At 41.3% G+C, this 14,197-nt stretch overlaps 1 protein-coding gene across 5 annotated transcripts in view; it reads right to left on the reverse strand.

Moving 5' to 3' along the window:
- Window positions 1-728: 728 nt before the first annotated feature.
- atp11c (ATPase phospholipid transporting 11C) overlaps window positions 729-14,197 on the reverse strand; it is a 37,894-nt gene continuing 24,425 nt past the window's right edge. Inside the window, exons 12-31 of one of the 5 annotated variants that reach the window (XM_062393784.1) lie at window positions 13,486-13,683; window positions 12,602-12,772; window positions 11,938-12,149; window positions 11,709-11,780; window positions 11,545-11,618; window positions 11,333-11,436; window positions 11,015-11,196; window positions 10,095-10,361; window positions 9,825-10,002; window positions 9,602-9,704; window positions 9,343-9,488; window positions 8,960-9,019; window positions 8,096-8,223; window positions 7,507-7,642; window positions 7,337-7,402; window positions 7,074-7,177; window positions 6,784-6,940; window positions 4,755-4,863; window positions 3,573-3,604; window positions 729-3,351 (exon numbers count right to left, since the gene is read on the reverse strand). In XM_062393784.1, the coding sequence (XP_062249768.1) occupies window positions 4,759-4,863; window positions 6,784-6,940; window positions 7,074-7,177; window positions 7,337-7,402; window positions 7,507-7,642; window positions 8,096-8,223; window positions 8,960-9,019; window positions 9,343-9,488; window positions 9,602-9,704; window positions 9,825-10,002; window positions 10,095-10,361; window positions 11,015-11,196; window positions 11,333-11,436; window positions 11,545-11,618; window positions 11,709-11,780; window positions 11,938-12,149; window positions 12,602-12,772; window positions 13,486-13,683 (2,463 nt within the window). In that variant the 3' untranslated portion in view covers window positions 729-3,351; window positions 3,573-3,604; window positions 4,755-4,758. Of the gene's footprint in view, window positions 3,352-3,572; window positions 3,605-4,754; window positions 4,864-5,730; window positions 5,822-6,783; window positions 6,941-7,073; window positions 7,178-7,336; window positions 7,403-7,506; window positions 7,643-8,095; window positions 8,224-8,959; window positions 9,020-9,342; window positions 9,489-9,601; window positions 9,705-9,824; window positions 10,003-10,094; window positions 10,362-11,014; window positions 11,197-11,332; window positions 11,437-11,544; window positions 11,619-11,708; window positions 11,781-11,937; window positions 12,150-12,601; window positions 12,773-13,485; window positions 13,684-14,197 lie in introns of those variants that run through there. The other 4 variants (XM_062393785.1, XR_009921729.1, XM_062393786.1 and 1 more) reach the window with 4 other exon arrangements.

The following is a 14,197-nucleotide window of genomic DNA, read 5'->3' on the forward strand; positions in this document are numbered from 1 at the left end:
AGCCTCAGTGCGTCAGCCCCGCACAGTGCAGAGCTCAGGAGTCCACTCCTGACACGCTGCCAACTCCCTCCCAACTTTTCTCCTCACTTCTCACTCGCCTGCTCCTTTTGGCTGTTTCCTACGTCAGCGTTGTGCTGACTGTATCATGCAGTCGACAGGACCGTGGGGGCGTCTGGCTGCTGTGTTCATTACCCCACTTTCTCCAGCTGTATTTTAATACTGATGGACACACAGAGGAGACTAGATCTGTTGTGAAAAGTGAAAAATCTACAGCACCCTCTGTGAAGTGCAGCCTTTTATTACACAACAATCACATTCAGACAGAAGAACAAATATGAAAGGGGGTCATTGTGTAAATACTGATACACAGGGCCTGTCTCAGCTCCCCACTGCTCGGCCCACGGCTACTATGAATGGACCAGTCCTCGATGACACCAGAACATATTCTATATAACTGTATTCAGAGTTCCTCTTGCAGGGAGTCGCTGTGTTTGATGTGTTCTGGATGTCGGGCCACACATGGAGCCGTGGAAGAGCAGCAGTGCTCAGTCCTGATACGCAGCCACTCAGCTGATCCAGCTTAGCCTCTCAGCCATCTCATTACTGCACAGCAGCTGCTTAGTCTGGTCAAATGCACACACACACAGGCACACTAACACAAACACACAAACACATCCTTACATCAGACTGCAGACATGACTCTGGGTGTAACAAAGTACTACAAGACATTGTATCTTCAAAACATTCTGCTTTATTACAGAAGAACTTCAGGGTTTTCAATACACTAGTTTCAAAGAGGTACATTCAGCTTCGAGGTTTGGAGTGTCGAGGCTGGAGAAAGCTGGAGGGCTGGAGGTGGCGGGGGTGTCCCTGCTGTGCGACACGTCGCTGCCTGAAGGTGTCCACCTCCCCCCCTCACAGACAGCGTCCACAGCCACAGAGCCTCTCGCGCTTTTTTTGGGACATTTTGGTTATCGTACAAAAAGTGGCTGGAAAAAGGTTGCATTAAAAATACAGGTCATTCTTTTTATAGTTTTCATTAGACAGGCAAAAAATTAGATAACAAGAAAATAGCATCTCTGATGTCACTTAAAGGTTTTTTCATTAAACAAAGCAGGCAGCCCCTCTTGATGGGTCCCCTCACATCCAGGACATCTCCAACACAGAGCAGTCAGAGTCAAAACTGCCTCCTCCGCAAACATCAATAAAACAGACTTTAAAGTAGAAAAAAAAGCTGAAATGCACGTACATTTTTCAATTATAAACAGATCAACATTAACTTTATTTAAATCTCCACTAGGTAGTATGACTGCATGTGCCATTGCGCAGATGCACCGTATCAGATATGGCAGGCTACAATCAGTGGAGCGAAATACAAGACCAGCACTAAAAGTATTGTGCTGGAGTTTTTTTAACTTTCAAATCAACATACTGATAGATTCTGTAACAAAACTCACGTATCATTGTAGTGAAAATTACCCAATAATCAGTTTAAACCAAGAGTTACATCATTGAGCACAAGGAGTGGCACTGGTTCAGAGGGAGACTTTTGGATGTTGGGAGTGTGGGATTAGGAGGGGGGGGGGGGCTGCCTGTCTTTGTAAATATGACAAAGACAATCATTGGATTGGCACGGGCTGACATCAGGGCTGGAGTAACACAGGCAAAACTCAAACGACCGACATAGCTGAGCACTCCGCGCCGTGTAATAAAATATAACCTTTGTGACTCAAATTACACTTAACAATAAATATGGCAAATGGACAATACACGTCCGTGAAGAAAAAACAAAGCATTTCAAAGCAGTATCTTTAAGAGTTTGAAACAATGGCAAGTTGGAATGGAATGTATGAAGCACTAGACGGAAGAGGTTAAAGGCCGAACAGTCCACAAACAAGGAAGAGGACGGAGTGTGTTGCCTCACGCGAACAGAAACGACTCTGCCGGTCTGGAGTCGGTTCTCTTTACATCCCGACTTCAGCGAGACCGAGAAGCAGTACATGAACTAGGTGATGGATAAATGAACATACAGTAAATACCTCATTTAGGCTCTAGTGCATGTGTGTATCGAGTGTACGTGTGTGGTGACTGTGTGCGTAACGTTCTCAGCCATCAGATATGTGCATACGTATGCTCAGACATACTGAATAAACATGTGTCGTCTACGCAATGAGGAAACGGTCCTCAGTAGTGCTGGAACCGTCCGACCGAACTACATCAACGAGGTTCAAGTAATTCCGGTACTCTTCACACACATACACACAGACATATCTCACTTTTCTCAACCAGTACAAGTTGCACAGGACACACGACAAGTGGTCTCTTCCAGGTCACCGAATCGAATCATATTAGGTTCATCTTTTTTTGGCTTTGAGCAGATGCTGTCATTCATCTCTTAATTATATACAGTACAACACATATATTAAATATCTCATCTAAATTGGACTCTCTTAAATTATCTCTGAGGATGGAGGCATAGTTTCATTGCCAGGATAGGCTTTGTTGTCTCTACTCTATATCTCAATCTTGCATTCACATGCGCGCACACACACAAACACACACACTTTTTGGATTGAGTGGTAACATGGTCTGTTTTAGCTCGTCCTGAAACCCGTTTGCAGCTCTGAGCTGGATTGAAATCATATTCAGTAACTTCTTCATTTTGAACCCGTGGATGAGAATATTATCTGGAGAAACAAGATAAGAATAACCATTGAAAGCGTTTTAACTGTAAAGTAGAATAACCTTTTTAAAGTGTAACTAGTGAGAAAGGGATCGTCGTGTCTTTATAAAAACTTAGGAGGACACAGTGACTGAACATCAGTGGAGGAAAGCTTTCTTTTGAGCCTTCTTTCATGCAGGTGAACCATTCTTGGAGTGGATATCACAACTGCTTGTTAAAACACAGCAGTTAGATAGAGCTACTGACAAGGCAGAAGTGTATGCATTCAATTGGAAGCTAGTATTTAAAAAAAAAAAAATGAGTAAAAAGAAAGAAAACTCATGCCTGGCATCTTATTAGATATCTTTGAAAATTATGCAGGGCACTGCTCTGCAGGCATGCATGGGGGGTTTAGGAGATTTTGGGATTGAGCAGAGAAGGACGGAGCAGAAACACACAAGTCAAAAGGCTGCTTAATCCCTTTACATCCCATCCCCCCAGTCAGCAACTCTCTTTTTCTTCAGATTTTTTCCTCCTCTTCTTCTTCTCCTCCTCCTTTTTTCAGGTCAGCTCCGACCAACTGGCACGACATCCTGAATGTGGCAGATGCCACTGTTGCTGTGAGTCCTTGCTGCCTTTTACTCACACACCTTCAGAGTCTTGTGCGATATTAGAGAGACTGGTGCATTCTGGAAAACAGAGAAGCAGAAAGATTCAACTTCTCTGTTTTCATTAGAAGCTTGTTTCAACGAGAGAAAAGCGGAAGAGACAACTTGAAATCACCCCAAATCAAAGAAAATGGTCAGCGGCCACATTTTAATTTATATTATTATAATTTATTATCCGTATTGATCTGTTGAAGCCAAACATGCACGTTGAGAAGAAAGTTGGGTTCATCTCTGTGGTTTACCTGGATGTTTGTAGGAGGCGACCATCTGAGAGCTACAGGGAGGATAGAAATGAAGGTTAAACAGTGAAGCAGAGGAAAAAAGCTTTGAGCTTATGCTAACTAACAGATGTCGGTGGCCCTGGACAGTGATGAGAAGACATTGTGACCAGTGTTCAGACCTATGAACAGGAGGTAGCACAGAAAATGTGAAAACACCTTAAGACGTTCAACACTTCTGCATAGTTGTCCTTATCATACAACATATATCATAAACCATAAAACTGTATAATTATATGTTTTTTAAAGATTAATTAAGATATAAGATTATTTTTATGCCATGTTGCTTCCATAAGAGTCAACAGAGTAGTTTGACTCTTGTTGGAATACTTCATTATGCATCTTTCACATTTTGTCTGCATAAATTTCTATTAATATGACATAACACATTAAATGGAGATATCTTTTTCCCACATATACCTGCTGCAGTTTTGAAAGTATTTTGTCTTGGTGTTTCCATTCATTTAGCTGTTTACCCCCTGTGGTTAATGCAGCTGCATTCAGCCTGAGGTTAGACAGCATCACATCATGCTCAGCACTAACAAAATACATCAATCATTTCCCAAGAGCTTAAGCAGATGACAACCACCAACACGGGTGTGGACGTGCACACAGGACGAAACGAGCGAGAGAGAACCACCACGTGACAAACAGCACATGAATATCACATTGGGGTCGATATAGTCAGTAATGAAAAAAGTCCCACTAACTGAGACCACCACACATTCAGCGGTTCTTCTTCTTCCGAGATGGACTGAATATAACAATTTCCAAATAGGGTTTTTAAAAAGCACATGCAGGGGGTAAGCTGGGGTTCAAAGGGAGGCTGAAGGGAGCATGTGTCCAAAAGAAAAGATAAAATCTGCAATATTAGGCCTAGTTACACATTCATTTTAAAGAAATGCACCATTTGTCTTTTTTAACCAAAAATATATTAACACAAAACATGGGACTGACGGTGAAAAAGTGCATCTCTTCAGCCAGCCAATGGCAGCTTACACAAAGCACAGGAACACAGTGGGACCGGTTTGTCATTATGCCTGAATCTCTTGTTAAAACCCAGAGTTAGGGTCCAAGACTGCAGGAGAGGTTGGTTGGGAGAAAAAGGCTTTGATTGGCTTAAATGGCCTGAAGGTGGACTGGTACCTGCTTAAGTGACAGTATTGGACTCATCAGAAAAGGTTCTCATGAGCAGGGGTCTGGCTGAAGACTGGGGAGACTGGAGTCCCCCCACGCTCGACTGAACCAGCTTCTTCTGGAAGGGTGAGGCAAGAGACACTGATGACATCACTACACTGAGAGAACCATACACACTTTGTTTCTCTGTCTCCTGCACACGTACAGACATACACAGGTAACAAAACGAACATACAAAGACTCAAAGACTGGACAGGTGGATGACGAATTTCAGTCCGGCTGCCTTTTCAGGATACCTTCTCCTTGCAATAATAATTTCCAGATTTCTTGACTATGTCTATACTTGCAAATTTGGCAGAGGAATGTACAGAAAAACAAACAAACACACACACACACTCACTCACAAATACACACAGCAACAAAATGCAGTGGCCTGCAGGGATTGTGGTGAGGATCTAGGATGAGGTTTACTTGAGCCTCATGCAGGTAAGTTTGGTTGTTTTAACGTGCTGCATTCATCTGACTGGACATGCGGAGGCAGCAGGCACTGGAGCAGCACAGGCAGCTGGGAGGAGACTGACTGAAACAACTTGACAGACAAGGATGGAAGACTGACTGCACGCTTTCATGGACACATGGTCCTACTCCACACTGCTGTCAGAGCGGGGCATATCCCAATGCTCAGTATTGATCCCTATTTTCATAAACATAGATCTAAAGGAAAGCATTTAAGTCAAGATTTAAAGATCAGAGCCTCTAGGGATGTCATTCCTAAGGTAGGTATAATAAAAGTAACGATAATCTGATTCATCTGAGCTTATTCCTCCTACTGACTACAGATCACCAGTTATTTGAGGGGAAGGAAGGAGTCTAACAGTGGGAGAGGAAGGACACACAACAGGTAGGAAACAAGCAAGACAGGCAGACGCATAAAACTATGCAGGAACAGTCTCAAGTATAAGAGCTGACAGAAATAGAGAAAGACCTCAGTCACTCCACGAGAAGCTGTGAGTGCTGGCGGTCTGCGACAACATGAAGATAGTGGATGTCCCCGAGGAAGGAAGGCGATGTTTCATCTTTAGGAAGGCAGGTCCAGAGGGGAAGAGGGGAGATTGAAGAGGGTGAGACAGAGTGGCAGGACCAAAGCAGTAGCACTTGTTAGAAAACAAAGTTAGACATGAGTAAAAAAGAAAAAAATAGATTAAAGGGGATGATGTTCTAAAATACAATAACAACCATCATTTAATCCTGTGGACTGTTGACAAAACAAGATTGTCAAATTTGTATGCATCTTATGATTGATTCAGACACTTTCCTCATTTACAGATACATTAAAAAAAAAAAAACAACAAACGCATATGCATCATAATATGTAATATTGTACAATGTGTATTTTTGACTGTCTTCAAATTTTTGGAGATAAAACTATTTGTTGTGTGGAACACTCCCAAACACACATGTATAATCCCAAACATTTCCAGCTGTGTGGAAATCCCTTTAGTCTCATAGGGAACTAATTGAAATGTCAAAATAAATCTGGGAAAGTATTCTTCACTTAACTTAAATTAAAGTGTCCCTGCAGAAAAAAGACTGAGTGGGACATAAAAGCTTGAACTTAAAGATGCAGTAGGAGAAAAATGTAAGTCCTAATCATGTGTCCCTGCATCAATAGTTGCATTATCTCTTGTCAATTCCTTTAAAACATTTTTGGTGACTCCTGTTTTCAAAGTAACTAGAAGAGTACTTTCAGTGATCAGAGGTGTGTATTAATTTGTCAGCAACACTCTGTTTACATCTCAAAAGAATAGCTGTTATGACATTTGTAATCTTTGTAAATAAAATGCACTTAAGAGTGATCCAATATTTATTTTTAGGATTTTATTCAAATCCCTCCTATAACCATATCAAAGATGAACTCAGTTATTAAGAACCACTACATTGAGAAAACAAATGCATTACATGCAGTACAGAGAGTTGGTAGAAAGGGAAAGAGACAAAGAGGGAGAGAAAGCAAAGAAGAGTGCAAATGTGTGTGTACCTGTCGAGTGTTGGGGCTGTGGGTCTTGCGGAACACCACAAGCAGGATCTCTGGCAGTAGACTGAGCAGGACGAGGAGGATGATCACCAGCCAGGCTGACACTGAACTCAGCATGTTGGCAAACACAAAGTACAAACGCTGCTGGCTCAGGAAAGGCCTGCAGGAAAGAGAACACTCACTCACTGACTTGGCTGAAAGAGCCACAGGGGTCACATAGAAATGAAACATAATAGATGAACTACAATGGCTACTGAAAACATAGGATATGTTATTTTGAATTGTTTTCTAACCATATTGTTCCTCCCCAGAGGAAGCTGAAAAACACATAGAAAGCCAGAGATCCCCAGATCACAAAATGGTTGATCCACGTCCAGTGTCGCGTGTCCAGAGCAAGCTAAAGCAAAAAGCAGAGAAAAGTCAATAAATGCACATTTCAAATATCTGTCGAGACTTTGCCAAAGTCGGTTTTCTGAAAGTTAAAGTGAAATGCTGTGCTAATGATGCACCATTTCATCAGATGAGATAACTAGGGAGGGACGTTTTTTGTATTTACCTTAAGTGTGACGGTGAGGACAAGGACTGTGAAGACGATTGTTCCATATGACCAGTTTCCAAAAACCTGGATTTAAATAAGACAAATGAGCAAATGTACTTAGGAGAAAATGCTTCATCAAGAAATTTAACAGTAATGCTTTAGAGGGTGTATTACATCAGAGAACAAACCTGGCCATTGTCCTGCAGAGCTGGGTTACTGAACAGAAAGCGAACACCAAAGAAGAAGAGCAAACCATGGAAGACTCCCAGCAATGTCCAGTAGAGGAATGGCCTCCAACGTAACATGGCATTCTTGGCAATCACTCTAAAAAAAACAAATAAACAAGAAAGATGAACAAACTTATTTTCATGTCTCTTTGAAAAAACTCAACTATGATAAGCATAAAACATTTTATGCACCCAAAAAAACTGAGGTGCACCATAACATAGATTAAGGTGAGTTTATAGTTTTTATATACATGGAAATATCTGGTTAACTGTGACAGCAATATGATTGAAATTATTGATGGTGGACAAAATAGTACAAAAGAGCCCATTAGTCAAATGTGTTACAGAAGCTGAAATGTCCAACAGAGGGACTATGGAACTTGAACATTCTCCACTTTATTTTTCTTCATCTTTAAGGATCATAGTAACAATTGGCCATTTAATAATTTTATCCAATCTTAACTCCATAAACAGCAATCCTAGATCTTAAAGACAACATCTCAATCAACCATGAAGTGTACTGCAGATAAGTGATGATTTCCATGTTCACCTGTAGAGGGTAGCATTGTCCAGCAGATCCTGAATGCAGATGTGCTGCTCCAAGAGGCTGTAAGCCAGGATGGGCATAGAGGTGAAGCAGATGTTGTACATCGTCAAATAGACCGCACCATACAGGGGCTGGGGAGTATGGGAGCAGCAGGGGGGAGTGAAGGACAAGGGAAGGGAAGGAGGAGGAGGAGGAGGAGGGTGGGTCGGGCAACCAAGGGTTAATATTATGGAGAGGACAAAACTCATACACACCATCATACTTACATACAGTGTGTCCTATAGGCAAGCTTATATACATCTTTCATTTACTTATGAAAGATCTAAGCGGGGGGCCATGTGGCATGAGGGGGAATAACCTATTCACCCACACCTTTTACAAACAGACACACCAAAACATAATCAATTACCTTAATAAAGACAGTGTTTGTATTAATTGAATGAACTGATAATATATTTCTGTGTCAGGAGCAGTTTTTATACGACCAAGTACGATAAAACGTTCTTAATTTAAAGCCAAGTGAATTCATCAATGAGCTCCACACATTAAATCAGTGTGTTTTCAACAGTGTGACTACTCACACATAAACCAAACACATGCCACCATGATTACATTCTGCTCACAAATGATGTTCCACGGTGGCAGAGCTGACACATGTCTGAATTATTTAACAGTGGTATGAAATCTAAGTCACCATATATAAACATATCAGACAGGGCTCAAACATTCCGGGGGCAGAGAGGGAGGGCCAGTCTAACAAGAAGGAGTCTGGCATTCAGGAGCACGAGGACATGTGGATTCAAGGGACACCGCCTCCTTTCATGTTCAGAACATCTTTGAACCTCGAAGGCCTCGGGACATACTCACTTGCTGGGAATAGCCGCAGAAGAACTGGTACAAAAACTGAGGTAAGATGAAGCAAAGGTTCTGCAGGGAAACAGAAAAAGAGAACAGGCTCACACTGATGGGAGAAAGAAAACATCAAAGAACATCAAATGGATTCCTAAGTAACCACCTAAATTAAAATGTAGGTAAAAAAAAAAAAATTCCTCAGTTCAACCTAAAAATCAGTTTAACATGTTAAGAAGATAGATTCTGTCAAATCTGTGTCTCTTCATCACATTATAGTCAAATCATGTGAGTTGTAGGGTTTGTTTGTGAGATTCAGGCTTTGCACAAAAACACTAAGCAGGTTCAGAACACGAGGAATGATAAAAAGTGAATGTGACTGAAGAATCTGTTCCTCCTACCTTGTAAAAGAAATACTGCACCAGGTGTGCAATGCGAACATAGTAGAGATGCCCATGAGCCAACAAAAGTTTCTTGAGGTGCATGAGTTTGGGGATGGCATAATCGCTGTTCCTCACTGCCTGCCGGCCCTCTTTACCTTTAATGCCTGAAACACCAATAAAAGTCACACATCACCTTCACTAAAATGTGACACTTTCCTCCATTGAAACGAATGAAAGATATGTTTATCAGAATCAGCTCCATCATTGGATTTCTTACCAATGCCAACATGAGCTTCCAAGATCATGCTGACATCGTTGGCACCATCTCCAATGGAAAGAGTGATTGGGCTGCCTTTTGAGTTCTTCACCATTTTAACTATCTGTATATGGAGCAAGAAATGAGGGCAACATTCAAAAGCTGCCATCTATTCACTGTAAAAATAGTCTTTTCAATTATTTAAGGAATACATATTTTCCACATCTGAACCGATAGGTCTGACCTGTGCCTTTTGTAGAGGAGCCATGCGACAGCAGAGAACAGCTGTGCAGTTCTGACAGATCTGCAGGAACAGGCTCTTGTAGAGTCGTGCGTTGGACTCAGTGGAGGGGTTGAGCACCATGGACAGAGTAGCTCCATCTATGATAAAACCAAAGTCCTGGTTTGATGAAGACCAGCTCCTTTAACACAGAAAAGGGAAACAGGTTTCAAGTTGTTATCATCAGTAACAATTGTGTTAAATAAGAGCATGTCTACAAATCGAGAAACCAACCTGGTGACGCCTGCTTTAGCTGGTGGGGCATCCTGCACAGTTTTTTTGTGATATTCAGTCAAAAGGTCATGCAGCCGTTCCTCGCGCCTCCTTCCTCCTTCGTCCAGAGTGCGCACTGTCAGTTCCAACAGCTCTGTATTTCTCTGGAACAGTCTACAAGCATAACAAGTTGACTTTGCTGTCTCCACCTTGTCCCCCGTTAGGACCCACACCTTCATGCCTGCCCCCTGCAGGGCCTCCATCGTCTCTGCAGCCTCCTCTTGAAGCCTGGGGGAGAAGGGCAATAGGAAGATGTCAGATACAGAAACAAATCCTGAGCAGACTGAAGACCAGCTCCTGGTCTTTTTGTCTAGCAAAAATGCTACTAAAACAAGGTTGAGCCTAACTTAAACTGGAGTCAGAGGGAGCTGTGGGGAATGTTTTAAAGGGGATATATTTTTAAATAGTTTTTTTCTTTTTTTATAAATGCACTTTGATGTCATTTTTTTAAAATGTCATTGGTACTTTTAAAACAAAATCTTTTGCCTATTTTTTAGATCATTGAATTGTGGAAGAGTGCTTGTTGGACCACAGAATCAATTTATTGATATATTTTAATTGTCACCACAAATTACAAATTAGCAATTTCATAATGGACAAAACACTACCAGGAATCTAGTAAAAGCAACTGATGCTAAACAACTTCAACTGTTGAGGTTGTGCAAACAGAACGTGTCATAACACAGACAAGTCTTTCTTTCCTAAGAATAGTAAGTCAGAACAGGAAGTTTGCACCAAGTGTATTTCTGTCTTTGCAAACCATGGTCTATTCTGAGATGTCTTTATGTAAGAGCATTTTAACATCTAAAAATCTTGGCACTGATCTGTTATAAGATGGAGGGCTGAGGAGAGACAACAGCAGCATGCAGCATTACACCCACCGATCCTCTACAGCAGTGGCTCCTATCAGACTCATCCCAGTCTCCAATTGGTTGTAAACAGCCATGAGCCTCTCTTCTCTGTCCTGCAGAGCCAGTCTAGCTTCCTTCAGTCCTTTATCTGCCTGGTTGTACTCCTCTGCACTGAGATATTTGTAGGCCACACACAGAGTCCGGTAGCCCTCCTAAACAGTTAAAAACATGTTACCGAAACAAAGAAAGCAAAATCTGTCTCAAAATCACAGTAATCTTAAATTAAAACCCATCTGAGCCCTGAATAAATAAGGACATACTTCTTAACTTAAATCTGGAGTCACCCACCTTTGCATTACGCTCCACGTGCATGCGGATGTTTTCAACCTCTTCCTGTCTGACACGGGGGAAGATGGACGAGTCCGCTCCCTTACAGAAGAGGATTGTATCACCTAGAGACAAAAAACAAATATAACCATACGGACACACAATGTGGTGAGGGCTGAGGGCCTGTATTCACATCACAGTCCCTGGAATGAAGCAGTCAGTAATAAGCTCACCTGATTTGGCTCTGACTATGACACTCATTCGCCTTCTCACTGGGTCAAAGTTCAGCACGTGGAGTAGTTCATACCTTTGGGATGTACACAAATTAAATTACAGTTATAGTGCATAAAGCAAATAATATGGCAAAAAATGTTTGCCTATATAATTACAGACTTACATTTCAACATCGTTGTTCCTGTTGCGAATTTTCATGGTTTTACTTTCAAGACCCAGAAATGTGAAGCCGTACCTGCAGATGGAGACAAATCATCACAAATGTCAAACATCTGTGTTACGTTAATTAATGTATTTAAACCTATCTATAATTTTGGAAAATGCATTTGTGATATTCATATTTGGTTATGTCATCATTTTTACTCACTCGGTCATAATAGACCATCTCTTACCTCATGGCACCCTTGACCAGAGCAACTTCATCAGGTGAGGAGGCTATGAGGCCTATCTGCTCCTGTGGTGGATGAATCCCCTCTCCATCCACCCCTAAGCCATCCACCCGGTCTGGCAGTCCGTCCACTTGGTCTCGACTCTGCTCTGTCGACTCCTTCACCTGGACTGTGTGGCACAGGCACAGGGCTCGCAGAAACAGCTCTTCCCTCTCCTGATAACACAACACCAACATGGCTCAATACAGTAAAAATACAGAATATGATGCTTTGTTTTTTTATGCATAAATAATAACTATAACATTTGAATTTTAAACAAATATCAATTGTTTAATATCTTGATAATATATTTACAGCCCTACATAGAGCCATAAACAGTAGCTGGAGTTTAGATCCCTGGATTTACAACCATCTTATTAAACTGACCTCTTATAAACATTCAGGACATGCTGAAGTACAACAGTCTATGAAGTATTATCAGGTGCTTGTGACAAAAGCACACAGCCAGTCTGCTCCCCCTCCATATAAAGTGCATATGTTGACATGTCAAACGGGACGATACATTGCTGACCTGAGAAGGGCCTTCCTGAGCAGCGAGCTATGTAATGAGCATATGTTGCTGGTCGTGTGACTTTTACAACAGATGGAGGGACACCACAACACCCACCCTGCCAGCTTTCTGCTGTAGTTTGTTCAGAGGTCCATCTGTGACACAGGGACCGTCCACCTCTGAGTTTGCGTCTTGGTATCTGTACTGGAAGCCGTCGATGCAGCACTCGATGAACTCCATGTTATTCTGAGTGAGGGTGCCCGTCTTGTCAGTAAAGACATACTCCACCTGCAGGAAACGTGATAAAAATACATGACAGACTCTTCCAGTGCCGTAAACATTCAGGTGCCCATTTAACAGGTTCCAACAATAAGAATAGGAAATTACTTCCAGAGAGAAATGCTGTGCATTAATCAGTTTAACGAAGCATAAACTTTGATTGAGGTAATCATTTTGCAAACCAAGTGTGACTGATGTATGGCAGCAGTATAGGTGCCATAAAATAGAGACGCTTGGATAGCACATCAAGCTAATGTTATCATAAGCAGCTTATGTTTTACAGTTGCAAAGTTATGTGTTATCAGTGTTGAAACCATATTTTTGCTTGAATCAATCTTACCCGACAATTGTAACTTTTTTTTTAGCAAAAAAGCATTAAATTAAAATCACCTTTTTCTCTTATTACAGAAACTTTTAAATGGTGCATTTCATTGTGTTAGATAAGAGTGACTAAAGTGCAAAAACACTTTTTTAAATAACTTATTTTTAATATAATTATTTATAAATGTCATTGCACTGAATTTTTTGTTTGACTGTAAGGTTTAATTAAAATAAATAATAATAAAAATCCTTACAAATTCAATAGGGCCTCCCACCGATTTCTGTGCTCGGGCCCTAATTAGTTGTTTTTATTGGGAATGCCGAATTTACTAAAATCTTTTTCCTACTAGATACACATTTTTGTCATTTAAATAAATTATTTTCTTAAGTCCATTCCTGACCTGGCCCAGCTCCTCGTTGAGGTCTGAGGTGTTGACCAGGGCCCCTTCCTCGATTTCTGGGTCAAAGAAGTCCTGGTCCCATGTGATGAAATAGGATCCCAAAAACTTTTGCATCTCAACTGTCACGTACATGGACACTGGAATGATGAAGTTGAAGAGCACCATGAAGGACAGGAAGTCGGTGAACATCTTAAGGTACTGTTGGAGAAAAAAAAAGTTGATGTTATAATTCAAATCTCACACTGCACTGCACCTAAAATCCACAGTGCCTCAGTTTGGAATCAGTTATCTGCATTACATTACCCGAACAACAAAACATGATGCAATCACAATGTTTTATCACAAAGTTTTATCACCATGTTCGCAGTTCATTGAAGGCCAGGGCAGAGGGTTAACAACCAATGAAATGGTCCATGTCGCAATATTGGTCTGCAGTGGCCATTTTGCTGAGAAGCATTTTACTGGTGCTGATTAATAGGCAAGGTCATGTAAAACGCTTTAACACGGTGGATGGAGCTTTAACTCCCAGAAGTTAGAACCACAACCAGAGGATCAGTATTTACCATTATTCACATGATAATATCCTGATGCAATGTTAGCAACACCCATTAGCTATTCTTCTCACAGCAGGGGTAATCCCCATGAAGCTGAAGACACGTATTACTCAATTTATTTCTCTCCCAGCTGCTAACATCGTAAAAGATGATATATG

This window comes from Platichthys flesus, chromosome 8 (genome assembly GCF_949316205.1).
Source record: "Platichthys flesus chromosome 8, fPlaFle2.1, whole genome shotgun sequence".
NCBI classification, from domain to species: Eukaryota; Metazoa; Chordata; class Actinopteri; order Pleuronectiformes; family Pleuronectidae; genus Platichthys; species Platichthys flesus.